At 34.5% G+C, this 26,020-nt stretch overlaps 2 protein-coding genes across 3 annotated transcripts in view; both read right to left on the bottom strand.

The window, feature by feature from the left end:
• Positions 1-13,859, bottom strand: part of LOC137389862 (protein phosphatase Slingshot homolog 3-like) — a 38,801-nt gene extending 24,942 nt beyond the window's left edge. For both annotated transcript variants that reach the window (XM_068076006.1, XM_068076007.1), the window contains exons 1-4: positions 13,746-13,859; positions 689-784; positions 229-272; positions 75-140 (exon numbers count right to left, since the gene is read on the bottom strand). In XM_068076006.1, coding sequence (XP_067932107.1) covers positions 75-140; positions 229-272; positions 689-757 — 179 coding nt within the window. In that variant the 5' untranslated portion in view covers positions 758-784; positions 13,746-13,859. The remainder of the gene's footprint in view (positions 1-74; positions 141-228; positions 273-688; positions 785-13,745) is intronic.
• A 549-nt stretch (positions 13,860-14,408) lies between these two features.
• Positions 14,409-25,718, bottom strand: LOC137389966 (Y+L amino acid transporter 2-like). Its single transcript, XM_068076167.1, has 11 exons — positions 25,600-25,718; positions 24,435-24,780; positions 23,164-23,340; positions 22,861-22,986; positions 22,560-22,659; positions 22,183-22,227; positions 21,823-21,946; positions 21,364-21,467; positions 18,438-18,534; positions 16,694-16,843; positions 14,409-14,973 (listed from the first exon to the last, which is right to left on the bottom strand). The coding sequence occupies exons 2-11, from the start codon at positions 24,745-24,747 to the stop codon at positions 14,728-14,730; spliced, it is 1,482 nt and encodes a 493-aa protein (XP_067932268.1). The 5' UTR covers positions 24,748-24,780; positions 25,600-25,718; the 3' UTR covers positions 14,409-14,727.
• Positions 25,719-26,020: the final 302 nt, after the last annotated feature.

The raw sequence follows: 26,020 nt of genomic DNA, 5'->3' as shown, positions 1-26,020 counted from the left end.
ATGTTAGAGAGAAGCCGGTAAGAAGGAATCGGAGACCAAAGCGAGCGCACTCAAGGAATTCCCAATCAACATACCTCAACCTGTTCACAAATTTAATTGTGTTGACAGTTTTCACCAACTTCGTGAAGCTCCGTTGAGACCTGCAGGTGGTGGTAGAGTGCTCGATTAAAATAAGAGAAGGGCAAGCAGAACAGAGACAGAATAAATGCAAAGAATGATGTGACCTACCTATATCCTTTTCGAGACTGGCTATGGTCATGAGAAGCCACATCCTGAAAAAATACAGCGCATACAGTCTGAGGCAAAGAATTCCAAAACATCTAGACAATCCTCTACATAGAGCTTCTATAAGTAAAATATTAACTATGATGAAGACCTCACTGAAAATGTGCTACAGGAAATGTACACTGACAAGTTTCTTCCTGTCCTCTTATAACATCTATCGATTTATTTCAATAAACTTACAGCGATAACATTAAATACAGCATCGCTACACAAACTTGGTCACTTCGCAAAAGGGTATGATTCCTTCCTAGATGCTAGAAACTGAAGAACAGCATTATCAGGATATTTTCATATAAACAATATTAAAAGATTCATTAATGAGAAGTTCTGTAGTAAGATACATTTGGATAATACTGTAGACCAGCTGCAGGTACAGTAAAAGTAGTCGTTAAGAATAGCTAACCTGTTCGTCTTCATCATCACGTTGAGCCCGAGAAGGACTCGGTGACCTCTGTACAGTAACAAGTGCCATCGCTTCTCAGTCTACATGCTCTACAACCTACGATGAGAATACAATAAATATCCGCTAGTAACATATACAAGTCAACACCATTGACTCACTGCTGTCTCTAGCTAATGGGTTAATGACAAACGAAATGCAGCATGTCAAGAGATGACGATTATTTAAAAGCAGCGCTCATGATTAATAGCTCATTTTAGATAGCTAGCATCGTCGTCGAGCATAATGACACTCTTGGGATACACAACTTGTGCTGTTGTACCACAACAGCGTGTCTAGCAAGATTTAAGTTTTTGCAAACCAAGTAAAACAGGTCAGGCCTTACCATGAACTGCAAGTCAAGCAAAAATGCAAAACTCTATCACTTCCTTTAATGCCTATATGGTAACAACAAGTGGCTAGCTTGCTTTATGCAAATGAGTAAAAGCAATGGAATGTGTGTATAAACTTTCGATTCTCATAACTCGTGGTAACCTGGTTCAACTTCACAAATTCTTCTCTTCTCAACTTTCTAATCAATGTTATAAGACCATTATTGAGAGAATAAAACGCTAAATTTTAAATGATAAAATAAACACCATGACAGTATTTCGCCATGAGATAGTAGGCTACTAGTTTTTTATTATCACTGCTCAAGGAATTCAATTCTCCTATCTAAATTGATGGTATAAATCAAGTTTGCAGTTGAGTTGGTAAACAATGATTTTGAATATAGATGTGATGAACAGCAACAGACTTATGTACAGCACCAGGAGAGTGCCACAGCATTCTTTAGTTGCCTTCTTAGTTAATGCCTCCAGAGAAAGGCCTCTAAATATCGCTAATATCAATTATGCCCTGTTCAAAATATACCCTAGCATGTTTCATTTCATACAATTATTTTATTATTCAAACAAGACTAAGTAGAAGTGCTTAAAACTTACTAACTTCTGATTCTAATTGGTAAACTTTGCAAATGCAGTGGTCTATTTTATAGCAACAAACATTTAAGCTAAATTCTTTGAGAATTTTAATCTACAGTAATACTTCAACTTACGAGTGCCCTAACGTACGAGAGACTTGAGATACGAGCCAGCTTTTAAGCAAGTTTGAGCACTAACATACGAGCCATGTTTGTGATACGAGCACGTGAGTCAGTTGCCAAGTATGTCGGAGGTGTTTTATGAGAACAGCATCACTCTATATTTTTCAACTGCTCAGGTTATACTTTTGTACCGTGTTTTTTGTGCGCGATTTTCAGTGCAAAATTATGTGAATTAAATGTACTGTGCGTAGAACGAAAGTTTGCCAGTAAAATTAAAGATAATGAAAGAAAAAGCTAATGATAACAATTGATATTAAACGGACAATTATTGAAAATATGCAAAATGTGTACGCGTGATTGAGCTAGCTCAGCAATATGACAGAAATACATCCACAATTATCAAACAGAAGGATTATATTCAGGGCATTTAGTTTGCAAAAGAACTAAGCATAGTTTTTAAACGGCGCAGCGATTTTTATGACCACTGATGGAGAGACTGCTCAGGCTTTAGATAAAAGACAAACAATTGGCCGGTGACAGCGTAACTGAAACGATGCTATGTGAAAAGGCCAGTGCTATCTATCAAGACTATAAAAATAGACGTTCGGACAAGTTGGCTAGTGGTCGTGCATTAACCCTTTGTGACGACACCTGTGTTCGTCCTAATCGCAAAATGTTGGAAGGGCGACAAAGGCAAACGTCCTTAGATAGGTTTCTCTTAAAACGCCCGGTTGGTCGTGAGAGCGAAACAAAAGAAAAATTAGCTAACCAGCGAGAACGCCGAAGAAATTTAAACGCCGAAGAAATGTTAATTACATCAAGTTATAAATGAAAGTTTGCTTTTAGGTTTGCCTTTAAGTTTGTCTTTTAAGACTTGGATAAAATCCAAATTTATCAAAGTTAACTGTTGTAATGAAGGATAACTTATCTCTCCCTCCCTGGCAAATGCTAGCGTTAGCTGCTATTGTATGTATTTAATTTTACATTTTAATTAATCACATTTCCTTGCATTATTTTTTATTTGTTGCTTTTTGAAAGCATGTGGTAAGTTAGGACAATAACCTACATGTTCTTTGTTACAATATATTGTTTTGAGTGTTTTATTTGCGTTTTTTAGAGTATGGAAACCAATCAATATATATTTAATTGTTCTATATATAAATAAATTGCAACAACATGCGAGTAAATTGACATACAAGCTCAGTCTCAGAACGCATTAAGCTCGTAAGTCGAAGTATGACTGTACTTGAAAATAAAATAAATATTCATGAGTGAATCAGAGTTAACCCGATAGATTTATCAAGTAATCATGTTAATAGTTTGTATTAATCTTTAATTTTAGTTACAATAGAGCGATGTTTAATTAAGGCAAACAATCATATGTTAACTTATTTTTGATTAACATTTATTTCAACAGATTTTGTCTGATTTCAACTATTTTGAAATCATCTATTTGGATTTGAAGACTTAACCACCATGAGTGTGTAAATAAGAGCCTAAATCGCTATTCACAACTAACTTTAATTTTTAAAAGCCACAAAAAGACAGTAACAATCATTCCTTGCTTACAAACTGCATTACAAAAACTAACAGCATAAACTTGCACAATGTCAAGATAAAGAAAGAAAAAGACTATTTCATTTTAATTGAAACAAATAACTTTAATGCAATGTTTGAATACAGAATTGCACGAAACAGGAAAAGTAATAGTGTAGTAGAATAAAAAACTCTTCAGCTAAAAGCAAATTGCGTTATTGCATTGTGTTATGCATCAACTTCTGATCCATAATAAGAAATAAAATGTGATATCGTTGTAACGATAATGATTCAGTAATTTGTGACATGTACTGCTAAAATGTCAACTTCTAAAATTGGTTATGGTATTTAAGGTTACACTAGCCAATGAGGATGCTGCCGATATAGGACTTGCTGACATTCACATGTTGGAGTAATATATACATCAAATTAGTCACTAAAAATTTATTTACCAAATAAAGTGTACTCGGTCTGATAGAAAATCAGTATAACAAAATCAGTGAACAGACTGAACTTGACCTTTTTGGTAATATGCGGGGCAACTACATCAACAACAAGCTGTTAACAAGCTTTCTTTTTCAAGCTCTTCTCTCAAACAATCTTTCAGTAATTAAACTTGAAATCCTGGAACCAACATACTAAATCTCCTGTTTGTAAATAGCATTTTAAAATGTTCATCACAGTTGACACGTGTGAAACTGCTATCACAAAAAAAATCGCAGTCGAAACAATCTCATTTAAAATTGGAAAATTGGTAGTTTTGGTAAAAATAATCAATGGAAAACAATCCTTAAAAGCAGAAGTTAGCTGACTGGCTTACTGTAAAAGTACATTTCGAGGTATTGTTGGAGTTTTGGAATGACCTTTGGCCAATGAACAGAAATGCAAATAAATTTTTAATTCCTTTGTGCAAAATTTGCAACAAACCACATCTCCTAAAGCTTTTACTAAAAAAAAATTAAATGTGGATGATAATTATTTGCTTTGAGGTGTTTCAAGCAGAGAAGAACATGCATTCTGTGAAAAAAATAAAGTTCTTACAATGTCGGCTTAAAATAGTTTCCATTGCAGCAACTCTTTGAGTGACCAATAATTTTCAAGAAGTGTGAGAGATAATTCAACAGGTATGCACTGTTCAGAACCGCTTCGACACCCCATAAAGGAGTCGGAATAATATTACAAAGAGCTGTGTAACACTTATTAGTTGAAAAAATAAGTAACAGTTTGATTTAGCAGAGCAGTGGCTATGGCAAGTTCTACTCACAAAATGAAAGATGAATTTAAAAGAGCCCTCAGAGTTGAAAAATTATCTATTTAAACTGATCATTTCAATGACTTGGGCAACGCATGAGAAAATCATGTACAAATAACAAAGGTAAATGTTAATAGGCTTGTCGATGTCACCAATAAATATGCTGACGCTAATGGTTTTTATGATTGAGTTTGTGATTATTGGCATACCCCGCTACTTTTTGGATAACCTTTAATGCAGATGTCAACACTGAATATACTTCTTTTATTTTTGTATGATCTAATTGCTTGCTAACTTGCCAGCATATAAACAATGTTTGGTTCATTTCCGGTCATTATGTCATAGTAGACCACCATATTTAAGGGACTTCAGCAAAAATATTTGAAATATGGACAGCAGATATAGGATGTAGTGCAAAAAGCTGACTCGTGTAAACAGACTAATTGAAATTTAATTTGCAACCTTGTGGCTATAAACTTCAAATATGAATTATGAGTTACTTATTACTTGTGTCACTGCCCAACATTCTTTTCTGTGTATCAAAAAATTCTCAATTCTTGTCAATTCTCCTCCTTTGAACCTAATGCTACTGGTGTGGCAGAAATAACAAAGATAACAATAATGCCATGTTTTTAAAACATCCTATCCTCGTATATTAATTAGTTTTGGAAAACCTATCGTTCTATCTACAGTCGTATGATTATGTATAACATTTAGGAGCTAATCCTACTTATGATTTCCATTACCCGCCTTATCTTTAACATAGTATAATTTTGAGAAACTACAATAAATTAAATTCTCCAACTCAGCTCCATTCGACACAATAGCTATTCTACTTTTTATTGGTGTGAACATTGTATAAACTCTATCTAGTCAAAAGAATCAATTAAAATATTTAAAAACAAATGATTGGGCAAATAGTTTAACTGGTAAAAGGTATTTGCTTTATATATAAGCTGAAACAGACGATTTAATTGAAGTATTCAAAATATTCTGTTGAAAACATTGAATCAAGCAAACCGAATTTGGTAATTTATATAACTTTTTTATCTTGATGGATTTAAACCAAGGCTAATTTTTAACAAAATCAATAGTCCTGTGTTTTGAAAATGATCCACTACAAAAAGGAGAAATGGTTCGAAAAGACTAGGTAAAAATTGTTGAAAAATTGATGTATTCATAATTGCAGCGAAAACCAAAGAATACATTGAGCTGGGGGCTTAATTATGTAGAGTATGGGCAATATTTGGCAGTGTGATTAGCTATTACAAGCTAACTATACGCTTGATAACTGGGAGTTACTACAAGCTCAGCAGCGTATGGTGATCAGTTTGGTATCGCAGTGCAGTGAAGTAAGCTACTGATTGAAATATAAAAAAAGGTTTTCTGTAAGATACATGAAACAGATTCAGGCTAGATGTGAGAGGAAGTATGAATGAACTTTTAATAAATCTAAATATCAGTATTTTTCTTTTGCTTTGGCCTACATTTTGGTGATTCTTATTCATATGGTTTTTTGTGCAATTTTGTTTGAATACTCATAAATCTTTGTATTTTGCTTCTAGTCATGCGGTAGTATATTGTCAAATATATGGCAACAACTGGCAACGATTTTGAGCAAAACTACATTATCATTGTGAATAAAAGCCAATACATAAATAAAGCTACCGTAAAACCTCTAATTGAATGCCACCTCTATTTGAACGCCACTTCTATTTGACCACCACTATGAGAGAAGGGTTGAAAAATAGAGCGCCATCCTCTATTTAAACACCACCTCTAATTGACGACCACTGACTATTTTTGATCTTTATGAACCCATAATATTAAGTGATCAGTAGAAAAGTGTCCTAAAAAATAATGATGAATCGTTTTTATTATCAACCCTTTGAGTCCTGATCCTGACTATTTCGGGAGAAGTTGTGTTCACTTGGGCCTGAGCCGAACTATATCGTGACATAAGCTGAGTAACTTTATTGATACTCCTGTTATGTATATCGTTTTTTTTTAAGCTTTATTCTGAAAGATAACAGCCTGATGTTCATTTTGATACCAGAAATATAGTTGGATAAAAACATTTTACTAGGCAAATCCCGGTTAGATTTCAATTTCGTCAACTCAAGAAGTCGCCATTTTGAATACTTTTACCGAAAGCCGTTGCTAGATTTCTGAGTCAATCTAACGTAGTTATAAGTTCAGGTGAACAATTCAGCATTGAAAACGATTCACAACAGCAGAATGATAATTTATTAACAGCACAAGGTATGTTTTAAATGTACTAAAGCAGAATTATTGAATTACTATATTTTTGTTTCGGAATAATTTTTTTTAGCAGATAAATCTTTTCACAATTTTAGTAGATTCGAATTACATAGTAAATGCATTTACTGCTGAATACTGTTGTGTAAAAAGTTTGGAAGCAAGAAAACTACCCTAAGACACTTATATTTCGCTAGTATTTAGTTTCGTGAGTAGCATACAGAGTAAAATTTCACTGCACCTTAATTTCGCAGCTCTGATGAGTGCGAAAATATAGTGATATAAAAATAAATGCAGTGGAAATAACATAGTTAGATTCCTCAGGTTCAGTTCACCGCAGGCCTGTATTCACTGGTTGCAAGTTGGGGCGGCTAATGTTAGGCGACTAGTTATGAACACCTGGGGGTGTTGAGGGGGCGGTGTAAGCACCCAACTGGTTTTTCTTATGTAGGGCCCCAGCCGGACTCTCGCGTGAAGTTTTATAACATTTTATCGGAAAGTATCAACATTTTTCTATTTTTTGAGATTAGTTTTGTTTTAGGTGATGTGACTGACAAGACGTTTTTTTAAATTAAAATAGGCAAAACTTGACCGCAGTTAAAACGCTCAGAAAAAAGACATATTTTTCTTTTGAGCGTTTTAACAAAGATCAATTTTGCCGATTTTATTTTAAGTTCTTTCGGAAGTTTCCACGCTTTCGATGGGACATGGCCAAGCGGATGTTTGGTAAAACTTGATATTTTGCAAACCTTTATAAAGGTCGTTAACAAGAATATTTTGCCATTGATGATGATAATAATGACGCCTAAGAACTACTAAAAGTTGATGTTTGTCTCTATGGCTTCGAATAAAGTGATATTCTGCAGCGATAAAAACCGTCTCCATAGCCGTTGGGCAAATAACTTTTCGAATAAATGATGTTGAGGTCAAGTTCTCTGAAGCAAGTTATCATTGCGTGGGAACGGACCAAACAAATCCGTTCGAATTAACCTTGTGTTTGAGATGAAATGTTACAGTTCATCCGAGGGTGAGTTATCCGAGTTTGACTGTACTTAGCCGCGGAAAGTTCCTAAAAATTTGGGAGGCTCAGCCGGCCAGCTGCTTCAGGGAATACGGGCCTGGTTCACCGATAAGAAAAAAATTTCAATTTGGGACTAGTTTGTAATTGTAAACCGCAGGTAGAATGGTGTGGGCGAGGTCGATAATGCAATTTAATCGCTTGCTGTCATTTGTTTCTTGGACTATCAATCAACAAAGCTATTTAATTTCACGGTTTCGTTCGTTCGTTATGATAGTTTAGTTTCGCACATGAAATTTTCGCGAGAGGATGACTCTGCGAAAACGCGAAAGTTGGATGAGGCGAATACATAAGTGTCCTAGGGTATGCCGTTTTCATATCATAATTTTTATCATTGTTTTGCTGCTACTTGTAGGTGACGTTGGAAATGTAAGTGATGATTCTTTTACTAGTGGCAATGATGAGATGCCCAGAGCGTTCACACCAGCCAGTGATGACCAACAACGGAGAGTTATAGTTAATGAACATTTATCTTATACCTTTTTAAATAAACATTCTTTTTATACTTCTTTTAATACACATTCTTTTTACTCCTTTTCATGCATTAGGCTACTAGATGGTATCAGTTTTGTACTCAGGTTGTTTGCATCTTGTGTGTCTTATTATCATTATTTCAATAATGGTTGCTTGCAGTCATTAGAATGAAAATGTTGTCAATATAGAATGTATTATGATATATAAACATAATTAACCAATCAATTGAACTACGGACCGGAAGCTTTATTATGCCATGATATTGCATATAGGCTGATAACTTCAGTTCTATTGATTAAACTCAAAAGGATTGTCTGTAACCTCCTAACACATTTTTCTGTCATTCTAATATGTTATTGAAGTGTTACCAACCAAGAGATTGACTGGTAGTAGCAACCAAACAGACTTTTCGATTTCCAAAGCATATATCGATTTGAATCTCATCAATAACATCTTATATAAGTTAACCAAATGTATTTATGTTAGTATCAAATTGCAGCTAAGAATGTTGCCAACAAGTTGCAAAAAACCATTTTGAATTCTCTTGAACGCAACATTAGTTATGCGCAATCTAATTTAACTCATTTTATTAAATAACAAGTGTAAAAAAGTAATTAGGCCTGTCAGGCGGTCAACTGGAAAATAATTAGAACTGAAAGGGTTAACAATCAAATCCCTCTTTGTCCAACTCCAAAGCTTTTCGCCTTTTTTCGTTAAAACTTTGAAAGCAACATTATAGAAATAATAAATAACGGTCTCAGGCTAATAGTGGTTCTTGGTTTTAACGCGGTCTTGATACTTCGAAGTACATGTACCTATATAAATAACGGTTTAAATTTATGATGGCAGTTGAACTTTGAAAGCAACACCATAGAAATAATTAATATCTGTCTCAGGCTAATAATAGTTCTTTGACGCAGCCTTAATACTTCGAAGAACATGCATATAAAAACGATTTGCACCAAAGATTACATTTAGCGAGTAAACTTTTACGCCTTGCATTTGTGGTAAACGCAACGCGTGAAAGTTTTGCTCTGCCAAAAATTGCTTGGACGCTAATATCGACAAGTTCAGCAGTGTAGAAGAAGAGTTGAGGCCAGAAGATATTGTGGAAGATATTGGACAACTAGAAGACGTTCGTTCCATCGAAAGCAACAATCAGAATGCAGCTATTTGAGAAACGATGCAATTATTTTTGGTTTAAAAATGTTAATCTTTGTTTCTGCATGTAATATACATTTAACTATGGTTCGTTTATGTCACTTGTTCATGAATATATATTTGTACCATTTGATAGATTATCATTATATAACTTATAAATATGCACATTTATAGCATGCTATTTAATAGCATCATTCAGGCCATCTTAACACAGCTTACAATGGATACATGCTCATAACTCCACCTCTATTGCACATAAAAAGCTAGTTTTAGCTGCAACTGTAGCAAACATATCAATGAGTGCGATGAGCTTGTATGCAACATTGTTAAATATAGATATAAAATAAAAGTATGTCTTCAAATCTAGAATGAAACAAAAATTGAAAATGCCAACAAATTGCAAAAGACGCAGGCTATAATATCAGCCCAGGTCAGCCACAAACAATAGATATCAACTGATAGAGATATCTCTCGGTTTCTCGATGCATATTTATTAAGAGATATTTAATAAGTTGGAGGTAAATTAGCGGATTTATAGCATTCAAAAGGTTTAATACCGCTCCACCAGAAAACGGGAGTAAAATATAGGCGACATTTGTTTCGTCCGTAATAGGGCTAAATTTATCTTCCGAAAATACTGATGAGCCGCTTGAAACATACATCGCCAGCCTCTATTCGAACGCCGCCTCCAATTGACCGCCATTACAGAGGATGGGTTGAAAAATAGAGCTTCATGACATTCGATTGGAGGTATTATGGTAATATCCATCAATAGATCTCAGTATAATATTTCAGCCAAGTGCTTACATGCACATTTAATGTGATCTAAATAAGAACACCGACTCTTGTGCAGTCATGATTAGTAATTCTTCTATTTTTGATATATTGGCATTAACTCACTGAATTAACATTGTGGAAATATGGTTGCTGTGAACTGAAATGAAGTGTTTCGACTAGCTAATATGCTTGGGTTCTTTGTGCACAATGTTATTTGATGTTATTCACTAAGTGAGTAATTTTGATACTAATTTGCTTCAAGTTGTTAATAGGCCTAGAGTCGTTAGTTGCCTCCTAGTTGATCCAAGCAATTAACATCTAGGTATGTTTCTTCTTGCTGCCTCAGCCAACAACATTACAGCAGTGAAAGCTAGCTTTATTGTAGCCAAAGATATTCCCTGTACAACAAAGTTGTTTTCAGAGGGGCACTCTTGAGGACGTGTAGGGCTGAAGTTTGTGAGCAGGTGTGCCCAGAGCAACCCTTTACTAATGTTACCTTATGAAGAAACACCATCGAAATGTAGAATTAACCAGCTAACAAAGAACCTTGCAACAAACTTTTGATGAGTCACAAAGTTACATAGTTTTTCGTGATACATTGACAAAATCACAGATAATACAGATGGAGGACAATTGCCTATTTTTATTAGAAGTGTGAAGTCTGATCTATCTGTCACTGAAGAACTTATGGACATGGCCGTCGGTACAAAGGACCATAATAAGACATGTTTGATACATTAGAAAAGTCCAAGAAAAAACCGCTACTGCCCTGAGAAAAGCTGCTGGATTGAAAAACAGACAGGCACAAAAGCGACAAACAAAAAGAACAAGCTTCGTTGGACTACTGAAGGGCAAAATACAAAAAAAAACAACTGTCTCATGCCCCTGATAAGATGCTATTGTGTTATCTACCAAGTGAAAAAATACTTGGAATAGATAATATTGTGACCACAGCTGTGAAAACAGTAAACTTTATTCATACTCACAGCTTAAATCACCGCCAATTCCAGCTATTCCTGCAAAATTTGTTATTGAAACACATTAGTGTGCCGCATCATACAAGAATATGGTGAAGAAGTGGAAACCAAGACCTCAAGCGATTTTTGAAGCTGAAAAAATGAGGAAGGAGGCAGTTTTTTTCATGGAGAGCAAAGAAAAACCATTGTCCAAACTGTCAGATTCAAAATGGCTGTGACTTAACTATGTTGTGTGACATAACTGATCATCTCACCCAACCAAATATGAAACTGCAGGATTGTAAAGAAGTAATCACATAGGTGTCTGATATGATCACCACATACTAGCATAAACTTGAATTATGGATATGGCATGTAAACCTAGGTAATTTTACATATTCTCCTGTATGCCAGACTCTGAGATTCATTTCCCAGTACTTTTTTATGCGCCCAGTTGGTTGCTAAACTGCCCTTGCTGATAAAAAGATTTGACCAACATTTTTCTGATTTCATAACACAACAGTCAGAGTTTGCCATCTTTGCCAATCCTTTTACCACCAATGGCTTCACCACACCTCAGCATCTTCAGATAGAGTTGATTGAACTCCGAAATGATAGTATCCTTCCTACAAGCGAAGTTCCAGAATGCTTAAACCCAGGACTTATACTGTGATCTGCCCCTAGATTCCTGATACAGATTCGACAGCATACTGCTTGTGTTCCGTCTATGTTTGGGAGCACCTATCTGCGCGAACAGTTGTTTTTAATAATCTCTCAATAAAAAAAATCACAGATCACACCAGTGATGATGACCTCTGTGATGTCCTGCGGATTACCTCAGCACAACAAATCAAATCAGAAATTGAGTCCCTGCCCAGGGCAAAATGGAGTCAGATATCTGACCAGAAAAATCAAAGGCACGATTTTTTCAAAACTCTATCTAAATAAAACAAAATATATTTTAACAAAAATATAAAATAACAGTAAAACATCCTTTTGCCTTCATTTTATTCTTCTTTACCAGATCATTGAATGCAAACTTGTGGAAGACAGGGACAGCACTATGAACAGCATTTGGGCCTACTTAGGCTATATCTACCAAGAACATGAAGCATCTGAAAATGAGCTAAAAGCTTTCTTATGAGTTGATTACAGCCTTAAATGTAATTATGTAATTTTTTGCATGTCAGGGGTAATGAAGAATAGCACATATATGGAAGTCACATTAATCTCCCATGTCCTTATAAGGTTGCATGGGTTACCTTATATTTTTTTAAATGCTAAACCTGTCACATGTGTTTGTAGCAGGTCTTGGTTGAGCCGATTGTGCCGTTCTTCAACATGACAAAGTTGGCGATATTCTTTTTTGCTTATTCACTTTGCTGGTTTGATTGCTGATTAAAGGAGTATATGAATTTTTAGGCAAATGTTATAATAAAACGACAACATACAAAACTATGCAAAAAGTTTTTTGATCTATGCATATTTATATTTAAAAGTTATATAATATTTAAGGAATTTAGTGTTTCAATTAATACTAACCAGTTGCATTGATAGGCTATTACATTTAGCTACATTGCACATCAGGCCCTTTTAAAGAAATCATTATGCTTACAAAGCCCTTGGTGAAATGAGTTTGACATCCCTGAGCTAGAGAGTATGAGCCCCATAGGTCAAGAATGATGCAACTTCAGCCTCGTCTCCTCAAAAGAATAAGTTAAAAACTTAGAAAGGAACCGATTAGAAAAAAGTCCTATACAAGAGGGCTGTAATTTGCCTTGTTCAGTCTTTACCACGTTGCCATATCTGAAACCTTAAAACTACGGAAAGTATGGCAGCGGACGTTGCATCGTAACAATTTAAAGAAAACTGGTTCACTAAAAGTCAACTTGTTCTATCTGTTCTATAAAATTGTGAATGGTTTTACTAGCCTGCTGTATTGTCTAATCATAATGCTAATGCTTTGTTTCCTTAATGATTGGTTAAGATAAAAATAATCAACACGTAATATAAGATCAAACTTATTTCCAAATGTTCAACAATCAAGCTTAGACGTTATCGTTTGCACGATTCAGAAGTTTATGGCCTATTGAGCCATTTATAAACAACAAAGTGCTTGGAAGATCGCGATCAACTTGAATTAACAATCCAAAACAATTTATTGCTTAAAATATAAAGTCTGATTTACTTGATTGAATGCAACATTTTTTATAAGTTCATGTCTGTAGAGGTTTTTAAAAACGAACTTAAACAACAAGCTAGAGTTATTACGATGACATCTTTGAGTAGTTTAATTATGAATGTCATGCATATCGAACCTAGCTACAAAAAATGTCACGGTAATCTATACTCTAAAAACAGCAGAGTTACGACATTCAGTAAAAGTTGTAGCGGTGAAGAAATATACATCTTGGAGCATTGGATATCCAATCATGAAAATAAAATAATTAATCCATTACACGTAGCCAAACCAACAATCTTACATAATTTTTTCTAATAATAACTATCTTTTCAGCACGAGATATAGCATTCAAAAATGTTTTTCAACAAGTTGAAATTACTATTTAAACGTTCGAATAAAAATATTTACTGCTAATAAATACTTTGGCAGTACCTCTTGTATCAAACTGTTATACGTAAAACATTCGCGTAGAACATACAGGATTAACTCTATTACTAGGATCACCTGCGTGTAAAAGCGATACACGCTGTTCCGTATATCACAAACTTAGGCGTCGTTTTGCATGTACGTGTAGACTGAACTTCGGATAACCAATCCAATTGAGTGCAGAGCTCTAGTTGGACGGAATCTTTCGATAATTCGGTAAAATCCATAGAAAGATTCAAATACATTTGTTTGAGTCAAATTAAAAACAAGGCTAAAATTTAACGAAAGCATAACTTCTAATTTTCGGCTTTTCGTCTTTTGCAGCGGGTGTTGCCTTTTTCACCTTGTTTGACATGATATAGAATCAAGCTAGCCAATCAATAATTTTTGATAAATATGGTGCTAAAAAATTATTTTCTGTGTAGTTAGTTTGCGTGTTATAGCATTGTAATATCTACCTACTTAATTATTCTAGGTGAGTATGCCGTCACTTGTATAGTTAGCCAGAAGATATGAAAACTCATAATGACCCAAATAATACGAAAACCCATTTTTATATTTAAAACCTGCCATTTTAAATATAACAATGATGTAAAATCAATTAAATCATCTAAATATAAGCATGCGTATATAGGATGTATAATGTATTTATTGAGCAAAGGCAACAATTTCAAGCATGAAATAAAAGCCTGGCCAATGCCCAAATGCAAGAGGTGAATGGGAGAACAAGCATCATCAAGAAGAGCCAGAAAAAACAAAGTGCAGCAAAGTGCTGCTTACATGGAGTGCACGTGATTCATGAATCATATCTGAGCACCACACACACACATGTACATAAAAATGAGTAAAATAATCAATCAATCCAAATATTCTTTTTCGTCAGGAACGCACATAAAAAGTTTCTGCAACCATATATTCATTGACTTCATAGCGCGTCGGAAACTTTTTGGTTTGTTCTTCCATGCGATGCAAATCACATAGACTGGCAGAGCGGAGAGACAGATGGCAATACCGATCAAAGATGATTGCGCACCCTCATACAGCGTCATACATAGCAGGAAAAGAACGAAGACGAGAAATGTTATTGGAAAAAACAACGCTACCTACAACAGAAAGTAAAACAGCATAAACCAATATAGGAAGGAAATGCAAACATTTAAAATGTCAGTACAACAATTTTATTTGATAAAGTTTAATAAAAGCTAGATAAACATCTGAGCAGCGTATTTAGAGTCAGCTCTAATCCACTCGATCATCATACCTGATGGTTGGGAAAAGCAGCCATAAAAAGAGAATAATTAACGACGAATAAAATGTTTTACCATGATGATAGGTCAATGTACCACAATAAACACAAGCCATCACAATATGCTGTAAGTTTATAATCCTAAATTGTAAGAGGATATTTATGGCGCATTACAAAGATGGGTTTCCACAAACTACTCGAAGAGAAAATATTGCCGGGCTAAAATGAAGCCATTCTGATTTTGATGCACCGGCCAGCCCATCTTGTTTCGAATAGACACCCTCAAGGTACACAATGATTTAAACATTAAGCCAGTTACAAAAATAGACAGTTTTTAGAAGAAGACAATGCAAGAAGTTTCAACTATTCATTTACGTGATGGCGCACCGATTGACTATGATTGATTATACTATTGGTTATGTATAAGATACTAATAATGTTGTATTATGAGGTATAAGTTTTTTTGTTCATCTTTTCAATATCAAAACAACTTTCTTATATTCTATTTCTACTGTATACCATGTGGACATTCTTCTAGCCTGAAATAACAATTACTAAACGTAGTTTTAAATGTATTTAATTTTTTAACAAATTTAAATAGTTAGAGCACTACTAACATTAACTCATAACATAAAAAATGATTCAAATGGAATAATTGCAATAACATTTTGCATAAAATATGCTTTTCTAAATTTGATATCTTATATCTGTAAATTCAGCCAATTAAAAATTATTTCATAATTTTTAATTGGCTTTAATTTTAAAGCCAATTAAATTTTTTAAATTAATACTTTAAAAATTATTTCATAACTTTAAAAATTATGAAAGTCAGAGATTGAAAAAGCAACTATTTCTACTAGCAGATTTTATAACCTAATTATGCAAAATGCACTTTGGTATTCAAATTCTCATGAACGAAAATATATGTTACTTCAAATAATGCATTCCACATTAACATTCCACATTAACAACCTTGTAAGAACAATAGAGTTATTTTCTATTAAATGTGAAGAGACAGTAAATCAGGCAAAGGTTTACTATAACAATTGAATAGGAAATATGGCAATGATGAGTGGGATTCTGTTTCAAGTAAAATACGTTTTACTTCATACAATGGCATGTAACACTCAATTTACTTCTTCATATCACTTTATTTTCTATACACTCACTTGTTTCATTTTCGCTTTTACTTCGTATTTTCATCCTATTATTACAATCATATCTTGGTTAATTTGCAAATATGAAACGGTTTTCTGTTACTATGCAAATTAAATCAAATAAATATAACGACGTGTAGAAATATCTTTGAGAAACCGTATTTACTTTTTCATTAGATAAAAAAGCTGAGACAACAAGCAAAGTAAATTCAGGTCAACATCAAAGCAGATGCATGAAGCTCAAAGATTTTGTTTGTAGATTAAAGAAAAATACCTGATTAGATCACAGCTTGTATCTAAAAAGACTCACTTGCAATCACTTTTACATCTTGAGGTATGACTGCATGAAAGAACGTTGTGAAATATAAAAACAGTTCAAGTATGTTACGAGATGTTTAAAAGGAAAATATGAATTGTTACCTTTAAAGGCCGATGCATATCTGGAAACTTCTTTCTCAGATAGAGAAGGGCAGCAACGGAGAGTCCAACAAAAACAGTTTCAAAGAAAGTAGCGTAGTTGATGAGCTCATGGATATCAGAAGAGATAAGACAGAATAGAGAGATAACCATCTACAAAATTTAAGCGTCGGTAAATCTACTGGTAAGTCATTCTGAATAACAGCATTACATAACACATCGGTACTAACTATATTGAACAAATTTGTTAGATCAGTGTTAATATTCTGAACAAGAATTAGCTTTGTGTGAATCAAGTTGTTCTATGTTTTACTTTGCTAAACAATTTTTTGTCTGCTAATTGCTGTTAACTAGAAATACATTAACTAGAAGTGCATAAAGATAGCAAACAATTAAATGAAAAAGGAGTTTTGGCCCCCATGTTACTCCTCAAGTGATATAGATTGAAATCTTTTCCTTTATGTGCCGGCTTATAACTTTCAAACTCACATTTTATTTCATACTCTGATCACAATGAGTATTTCATGTCATTCACAGCTTCCGATCTATTTGAGTTTTAGCAAGCGCAAAGATCATAATAGACGTCAAATACTACTTTCTTAAATAGCCATTAAGCATCACTCTACAACCCGATATCTGAAAGGCGCACAGTATGGGGCATGTGAGCAGATGTGAAGCCTTAAATTCGTAATTGCAAACAATTTAAAAGTCTTTCATAAAGATTAATGACCTCTGAAATGGGATGTTTGATTTGCCAACATTCTCAAAATACTGTCAATCAGTGTAGGCATTCAGCTCACATACAGCGTAAAAAGATTTGCTGTTGAACATTTGAATGATGTTAGTAATTGTATACCAGGTATTATGAACACGTCTGATATGCAAAAGCAGCACGGCCATAGAATTATTATAAATAGACTGCGCTGGTGATGTCCTTTGCCATAGAATTATTATAAGTAGACTGCACTGGTGATGTCCTTTGTCCAATTTTTCAAATATGTAGGCTTTAAATTCGAGAAGTTAGCTACCCACAAAAACTTGAGAAGCTAGAAATAAACTAGTGACTTCATGTTTAAATATGTAACATTAAACATTGTATTTATATTTCAAGTTCTAAACTGGCTCTTTATAGCATTTTTTGGTACATACACGTAGAAAGTTAGAAGTAATTGAAGGATGTGTTTCATATGTTAAAATCAGATCATACAAAATGACGAATGTAAACAGTAACTTTGAAAGATTTCAACCGGTGTGTGCAGGAATTGATTTCTATTACAAATTTGCGCTCTATTTCTACTGCGACCATTCGTATGAAGTCAAAAATTTTTATTTATTTATGTTTAATTAAAATTTAAAATCATGAAAAATGATAACTAGCTTTTAAAAACATACATAGCGATAAAAAAGAGTTATGGGCATCATAAATTGATCACAACAAACAACCAAAAGTTGTAACAATGAAAAATGATTTGAGCAATTTTTTAGATTATGAACCTAATTCAATTTCAGCCTAGCAATCAACTAGAATGTAGGAGATTTAACCGAAATTTAATTAAAAAAATGACGAGTCTATCAAATTAGTTTTAAAGCGCAGTAACGCGGTGACTGATACAGTTTTCTCATTGCTCTACCATTTATCTGGTTGTCATGTTATTGCGGCAAAGTTACACCTTGTTATCATCTATTGCTGTGGCTCATGAACTTCATCTCGGATTACTACAATAGCATGTGAAAGTACATTCAATACCTGGAACATGAGGGAAACAACCGGAGTCATCCATTTAATGCTAACGTAGCTGATGGATTCTGGGAGCTGACCTTTTCTTGCTGCCACATAGTACAACCTACAAAAGAAGCTTCATATTTGCTACCAGTATTTCAAAGCTACAATTTTATATAACAGTACAGTCAAATTCTTAGTTTTTAGCAATGAATTTGATCGGAACACTAACAGACAAATTTTGGGAGCAAAACGTTTGCTAGCTCAACCTTTGACACCATGTAAGACAGACACATTTCGATAAAACATAGACATCTAAGACACGAGAAGAGTCCTTATGTCAATTCAGATTGGTGAATGTGTAAATCCAATATGATTAACTAAGCTGGCCACCATATTTGATTACCCCTTCCTGTAATATATGTTCTCAGCAGATGGAGCAAGCTCAAATGTATCATGCCATATACATGGGTCTCACATTAATCTTTGAGTAGTGGCTACAAAGTTAAACCACCCATCTCATGTCTCTTCCTCTGGGGCACGCGTCAGTGAATAACTAATTTTTAAAATTCCCTTTAAAATAGTGACCCTTTTAAAGCTAAAAATTCTAGCTACTTCTATAAATAAGAATTCTGAACAGACAGGCTTTAAATATTCCAGCTCAAATATAATATAATTACAGTGGACCCACCATATGACATTAATTCGTTCCAGTGTTGACAATGTAAGACGAAAATGCTGGTATGGAGGCGTATAGAAACCCATAGTAATTATCTAATGCAAACACCCCCTGGTGAAAATCAACAAATTTTATATAAGTACTGTACATATTAAAAATTAGTAACAAGATAGTATATTATCCTTAGTAACTATATTTACCTACAGTAACTTCGGTGTATTTAGTGGTTATAATTTGCAATAAAATATAACATTACTATGTACAGTACGTACTGTGTGGAGTACTTATCTTTGAAACAGACGTATAACATAAACTTTGAATTTAACTTAAACGAATTTAGTTCACTAAACACACATTTAAAGCTAAGTTTTAGTATGTATTTTACAAAACTTTAATTTTGACATCGTTTTATTCTTTATTACCTGTTTCCGGTTTTGTTTTCACTATAACTTATAACGAATAATATAAAGCATCGGATCTTATTCAGGCATTTGGAGAGATTTCGGCGAATAGCATATCGGTATCTTCGTTATTTCGAGGTATTCAGTGCACCGACTGCCAAATTGAGTTTTGAGAGACATTTTGTCGATGTCGTATGGCGAAAAAAATGGTGTATGGAGGAGACAAAAAAACATCGTATTCCACATCGTAAGGTGAAAATACCGGAAAACATGGATGTCGTAACCCGTAGGTGCACTCCACTGTATACAGAAACACGGCTGGTTCTGATGGATATTTTAAAAATGTCCCAGTTACAAAGTTTGTGTTATAAATGTTTGTGGCCATACAATTATGCTAAAATGTGGCGTTTGGTCTACATTATACAAAAAATCTACACAAACTCAATTTGCAAAACTATTTCCTACCGATATTTCATTTAGTTTGTGCACTATCAGCTATATTTTAAAATTACTAACAAACTCGCAATATAGAACAGCTTCAAGCTTAGCAGTTAACTGGTCAAGTCAAGTATTTTTTTATGTAATTGTTATTAAACAGTTTTTTTTTCATCAAAGTTAACACAAACTAAAAATTAACTAAAATTTTATTTGGATTGCGTTGTATTAGAATGTTTTGTTATTTTATAACAGCAAACAGATGTAAGTAAATAGAGTTAGCTGCTTTGGCTTGGCTCTGGTATGAACCACTTCAAATATCAATGAATCACATACAACTGGCTTTGTTTGAACAGGTGATCAAATACTTGCGAGTAGTAAGTTCGAGACAAATCAAACATTCGAGACAACTCAGAAGAAACAGCTTTCATTCTCAAAGAGGTTCATCACTCAATTGCAGCACATGTTGCCAGACAACATTCAAATGAAACTGTACATATTTTACTTTCAAATTATACAATTATTATTATTTCAGGCCACACGTTCTTATAACCAATGAGAATAAAAATAAAGAAGGAATAACACTTGTAAAGCATATTTTTTGCATTATCGGCTGAAATGATTAATTATATTGTAAAATGGTTCGAGCGGAACTCGGATAAACACCAATAGCACGGTGTCCTCAAACGTATACACAGCCTTAGCGGTAATAGTGGATGATTTGTGACTCGTGTACAAAACACTAAACACACAAATTATTAGTACAATCATGGAACAGTTTGGTGAGTGGGTGATGAATATGCGACAAACAATGGTTCTCTACTAGCTATTAAACATGAAATTGGTAATTGCCTTCTATTTCAGCCTGATACTAGAAATAGAGTAGATAACTCATTTCATCAGTCATAGGTCTCAGTTTATCAACACTTAGTAAACTTACGGAAGCTCTTCTAGCGAACAGTAGTGAAAAACACTTTAATTTAAATATTTGGTAAATAGGTCCAATATTACTTTAATTAAATTACAAAATTAAATTATTACATTTATTAAAAATATTATTGTTAAATCCTGGTGGTATGAGACAGTCGCAGTTACATATCAGTGAATGTTGAAATGATTCATGAAATTAGCTTTATTGTGAAACTACATTTAAAAAGGTGCTATAAATAGTTCGCTACTTTGATCATCATGTTTTAAGAGGAGCCTAAAACCTCTGAAATAATGGCACAATATTAAAATATCCTATAAGTTAGTTGAGACGCTAGTAAATCAGAAGCAGTCACCACAGTTGGCATTCACTCCTGGTACAATCAAGTCTTCAAAACAAGACGGCTGAATCGAAATGCTGCAACATGATATCTATATCTAGATGTATGTATAACCAGGCACTGTGAATGCTGCCACACGATATCTCAAGAATGTATATATAACCACGGACCGTGAAGAGGTGAATATGGATCCATTGAGACTTCCAAAAGTTGAACAGGCAACAAAGATTGGAATAATCCATGACATCACTCCCAAAGTCTTGTTTCCAAACGTCTGACAAACAAACATACTGTGTTTGATATTGCAGCAAGGTCAAGGTCTATATCCACACTGTGGGACAGATACTAATGAGCACTTAATTGTTGAGAAACCATTAAATAACGAAAAGGAAAGCAAACTTTGCAAAAGGAATGTGTCCAGCTGTTTATTAGCAAATCAGTGTATCCAACAAATGCGTAGGAAATGCGCAAAAGAGAGAATTTAAACAAACAGAAAGGTACATATCACGGAGACTCCTAAGATGGTCCCTAGTGATAGTAACAATAGCGAGGTCTCCCAAAAGTGCCATTGCAAAACCCAAGCAAATAAACATATTCATTCATTACAAAACCTGTCTGGCTGAACATACCACAGCAACAGCATCAGCTGAAAGCATCTCTTCTGGAGAAAGAACTGTGAAGAATGCTACATTCGTGCAGAGGTAGAGAACAATGATCATAGGAATGGATATCCATATAGCTCTTGGTAGATTTCTAAAAACAAAGGGAAGACAGCCCCCTCAAAAATGTGCAATTCTTAAGTTCTTCGGCTATAGCTTTAATACTTTGAGCACTGACACGGGAGATGTGGGGAAAGAGAATGGGTTAACATGGTACAAAATAAATATGTCAGTGACCTTGATAAACCATCTGCAGCTGTTGTCTTCACTTGATATAGGATCGCTAATAAAGAGTATCAAATATGCATACATTATGAATAGTTAACTAACTTTTCAGGCTCCTTTACTTCTTCCATAACAAGGTTCAAGTAATTCCTAAAACACATAAAAGGCTTTTCTACATAATCATATTCATTAAATTGTGAGCAAACATACGCTACATAGGCTTTGTTTCTTTGTTTGAAAAAGCCTGCACAGTGAAAATTAGTAAAGTTCTAGGAAGCGGAATGGCTGCGCTTGTCCAACAAATTAACATGAACAAAAAGCTGCAGCTACCCGGTCTAGTTCATAGCAAAAGGGTTATTCAAGTCAGTATTTATCGTTGAATTATGAATCACAGCAAGATGTCATACGGGTGAGATAAAATTGATCAATAATTTAAGCACAAGTCATACAAACGCAGATGAGAATGAAATGGGATGACTGACCAGCCGGCATAGGAGAAAACACCGGAATAAATAGCCCGTGCCCAGTTTACAGGCTGCATGCTAGTGCCTTCCCATGGAGATTTCCAGTACTGAGTTTTGCCTACAAACATAGTGAACGACGCTAGTTTTTAGTAACGTTAACTAACAGCTTTCTCCAAACAAAAACCGCCAAATAGTCATAACATCGCTAACGTTGGCAATCCCAAATACCTTGAGTTAGAGAGCATCTAAAAATCAAACACAAAAAAATGTAAAATGTTCATTGTACAAACTGTCACTTCATGGTAAATAAAAACTTTACCTTGAGCAATCCAGACGAAACCAGTTGCAGAAATAACGATCAGCGCGATGACTTTCAAGATAAGAAAGACGTTTTGTACCCTGGCAGCCCAAGAGACATTCACGCAGTTGATCACTGACAGCAAAACTGTAACAGAGAATAGTAATGCATAAGAGTGTACATACAAGTACAAAGGAGAATAAAGTAAACTATATAATCTTAAATTCATGATTTCTAGAAAGTAAACCAATAAAATGCCAACAATTTGCTAATGGATGCCTAGTGGACAGGAGTAGACGATGCACAACATGCATAAAGACAAACCTATCACAAACGCTGCAACAAGGGTAACAGCGTTTCCAGGTGGGCTGCAGTCAGGAAATATCGGTACCAAGATGTAGTTTGCGAAAATAAGAGCAATGATGGCATTAGCGATTGGAAACACTATCATAAGAAAAGCCCAAACAAAGATAAACTGCAACACCGGTCCAAAAGCTATTCCTACAAAAGAAAACAATACAGTTGATCATACAAAGCAAAATTGTGAACAGCTATTTTCTAGCCCTCCAACGAACTTTGTGGGACCCCCTTGAGCTGTGCGAAAACAAAAGACTCGCATGCAAAAATGCAACATTTAAAAAGCGTGAATGCAGCAAGGCCTATAAGACAATTAGCGCTCCATCGTTTGTTTTGCCAATTCAATAACAAGTAGAACTAGTGGTTCTTATTCTGTACTAGTGCAGTGAGTGCCCCAAAGTGTCAGACACACCTGCTGCCTTGTGTAAGACACACCTGCTGCCTTGTGTAAGACACACTATGTAAGTGATATTTTGAATCCTCATTACAGATTATTAGAAACACACCTTTAGCTAATGAATTGTGGGTGAAGAGGCATGCCATAATGACATTCAACCCAGGTTCTAGTGAGTGTGAGCCAGTAGGTCCAATTAGGTGAAAATACCTGTCTGCTGAAGACGATGCCTTTGTTTACTACTGTATTACCAGCAGCGCCAAGGCAATGCAGAGATACGCTAGCCCCCAGAGACAAACATGAATATTCCGAGACAAGTAGCGTATAATGTAACGTTAAACTGGCACTACCGATGCCAAAAAATGTTATATCATTTTTGCTATTGAAAATGAGCTAATGATACACAAGAATGATTCTTCTCGCAGAGCATGACAGCATGAAGATTCATGTTCAGATATAGATGAGCTGTATACGGAACTTGAACCAAAAAAGAGTAATAAGGGTAGCGAACTGATTTATGCTTTAAATTCGGAAAATAAATTTGGGTTTCTAAGCTATCCGTATGAACTATTTTTAAGATTGTTCATCGATTAATATACTGCCAAAAAGAAAGGATGTTAATATAAGAAACTAATGACCAATATCTTTATAACATGGTTAGACCGTGGCACGTCAATTGATCAATTGTAAGACTTTGTCTTAAAAACCATTTCGGTGTAGTTTTGAATATATCCAAACGCTATGGCTTTGCATTCAACTGATAAAAGCACACTTCAGTGGGCACAATTCCTATATAAAAGTGTGATTACAAGCAAAGTTATATAAAGATACATGTGTTACTTGCCTATATAAGTATAGTCTCCACCACTGCTTGGTATAGATGTACCTAGTTCCACATACGACATAGAGCCAATAGCGGCGGAAAGGCCACCAATAACCCAGAATATTAGCGATGCGGCACTGCTGCCAGCATTATCCAAAACACCGACAGGTGAGACAAAGATGCCGCTGCCGACAACAAGGCCTACCACCATAGCGACAGCGCTAAATAGTCCTAGACTTTTCTGTAAGGTGACTGGAGCATTCTCTGAGTTTGTTGTTTCTCCTGACATGGATTGCGCCACAATTCCAGACGAGCTGTTAATTTCCTTCGCCATCTGGATACGTAGTTTATACAAGAAATGCTTCTTCTACAACAAATCTCCACAGAGAATCACTTTGCTCTGTTATAGTAATGAGCCCATGGCCATGTGGTAGTTAAGCTGCTCTGCGCAGAAGCGCGACGGCGTAATGAGTATGAATACAGCTTAAAGAAATCAATATCAATCTAGAGAGCCAGCTTTGTACAAGTGAGTGATGCAAGCAGCTAACACAACTTGGATGATGAAAAACACCGGAAGAGCAAAATCTGTGTTAATTTGAGCTAATGAATGCTCATCTTCAAATGCCAAACAAAGCTGAGGTCATTATCTATACCAAGTTTTTCAAACCTTAATAGCTTGAACCACAAGCGCAAACTTTAATGAACAAATTTTGAACATGATATACCAATGCATATATTTTCAGTTGTCAACTAAAACATGATATACCAATGCATATATCTTCAGTTGTCAACTAAATATTTACAGCAGCTAACTTACGATACAACCAAAACAACTATACTATATATTAACTATATATATATATTAATATATATCTACATGTATATGATAATACTAATAGAGTTTGCACTTATATTACATGAAATACACATGAAACTAAACACATACACATAATGCAAATCCTAAATAAATTATTTGTGATAATAATTATCAATCAATTGAGTGACATTTAAGCTTTGTACATATTACAGCATAATTACACCAATCGTCTAAAAGGCATGAAAAGAAGCATTGTTAGTATTAGCGTTTCGCCAAGACAGAATTTTTAGCTTGGCACGCTAGAATTGCTAATAGTAAATACCACTAGTGCTGAGTTTAATGCTATACTAACAGCAAAAATTGTGTTACCTCATATAATCCAATAGAAGTTTGTCATCTAAATATAATAGATAGAGTCAAGCTTTACATGCTCGCACCAAAAGCTCTTTATGAAGATACCAGAGATTTTCTTGCTTTATCGCGAGGCATCAACCAATCATTGGCCATATCCTAACATTAAGTGTCTATTGAAAGAGCTACTGTCATCAAAGCATTGTGATTGGTCAGTAACCAAGAAAACAAAACATTAAAGGAGCTCACAAAAACCTTGTGCTTTGTCTAGCAAAGCATTGTCAGGGACATCATGCGCTTAACAAACAATTCAGATTTTGCCTGAACTACTCGGATACACAAAAATCTTTTTCGGATACAGACAATGGTTTTTTATATACGTGTTTATACCGTTTTTAAAAAATTGATATTATGTTTTGTCTTCAGTCACTATATTATA

This window comes from Watersipora subatra, chromosome 3 (genome assembly GCF_963576615.1).
Source record: "Watersipora subatra chromosome 3, tzWatSuba1.1, whole genome shotgun sequence".
Lineage (NCBI taxonomy): Eukaryota > Metazoa > Bryozoa > Gymnolaemata > Cheilostomatida > Watersiporidae > Watersipora > Watersipora subatra.
Note: the sequence above shows the minus strand (reverse complement) of the source record. Positions and strands in the feature narration are given on the sequence as shown.

Bases quoted from the DNA above. Each gene is read 5' to 3' on its own strand.
- LOC137389966 (XM_068076167.1), bottom strand. From the start codon at position 24,747: ATGGCGAAGGAAATTAACAGCTCGTCTGGAATTGTGGCGCAATCCATG. The intron at 23,341-24,434 runs GCAAGTAACACA...TTTCTTTTGTAG, and splicing joins TGGAGACTATACTTATATAG to GAATAGCTTTTGGACCGGTG. The intron at 21,468-21,822 runs GTATGTTCAGCC...TTTGTTTGTCAG, and splicing joins CAGCTGATGCTGTTGCTGTG to ACGTTTGGAAACAAGACTTT.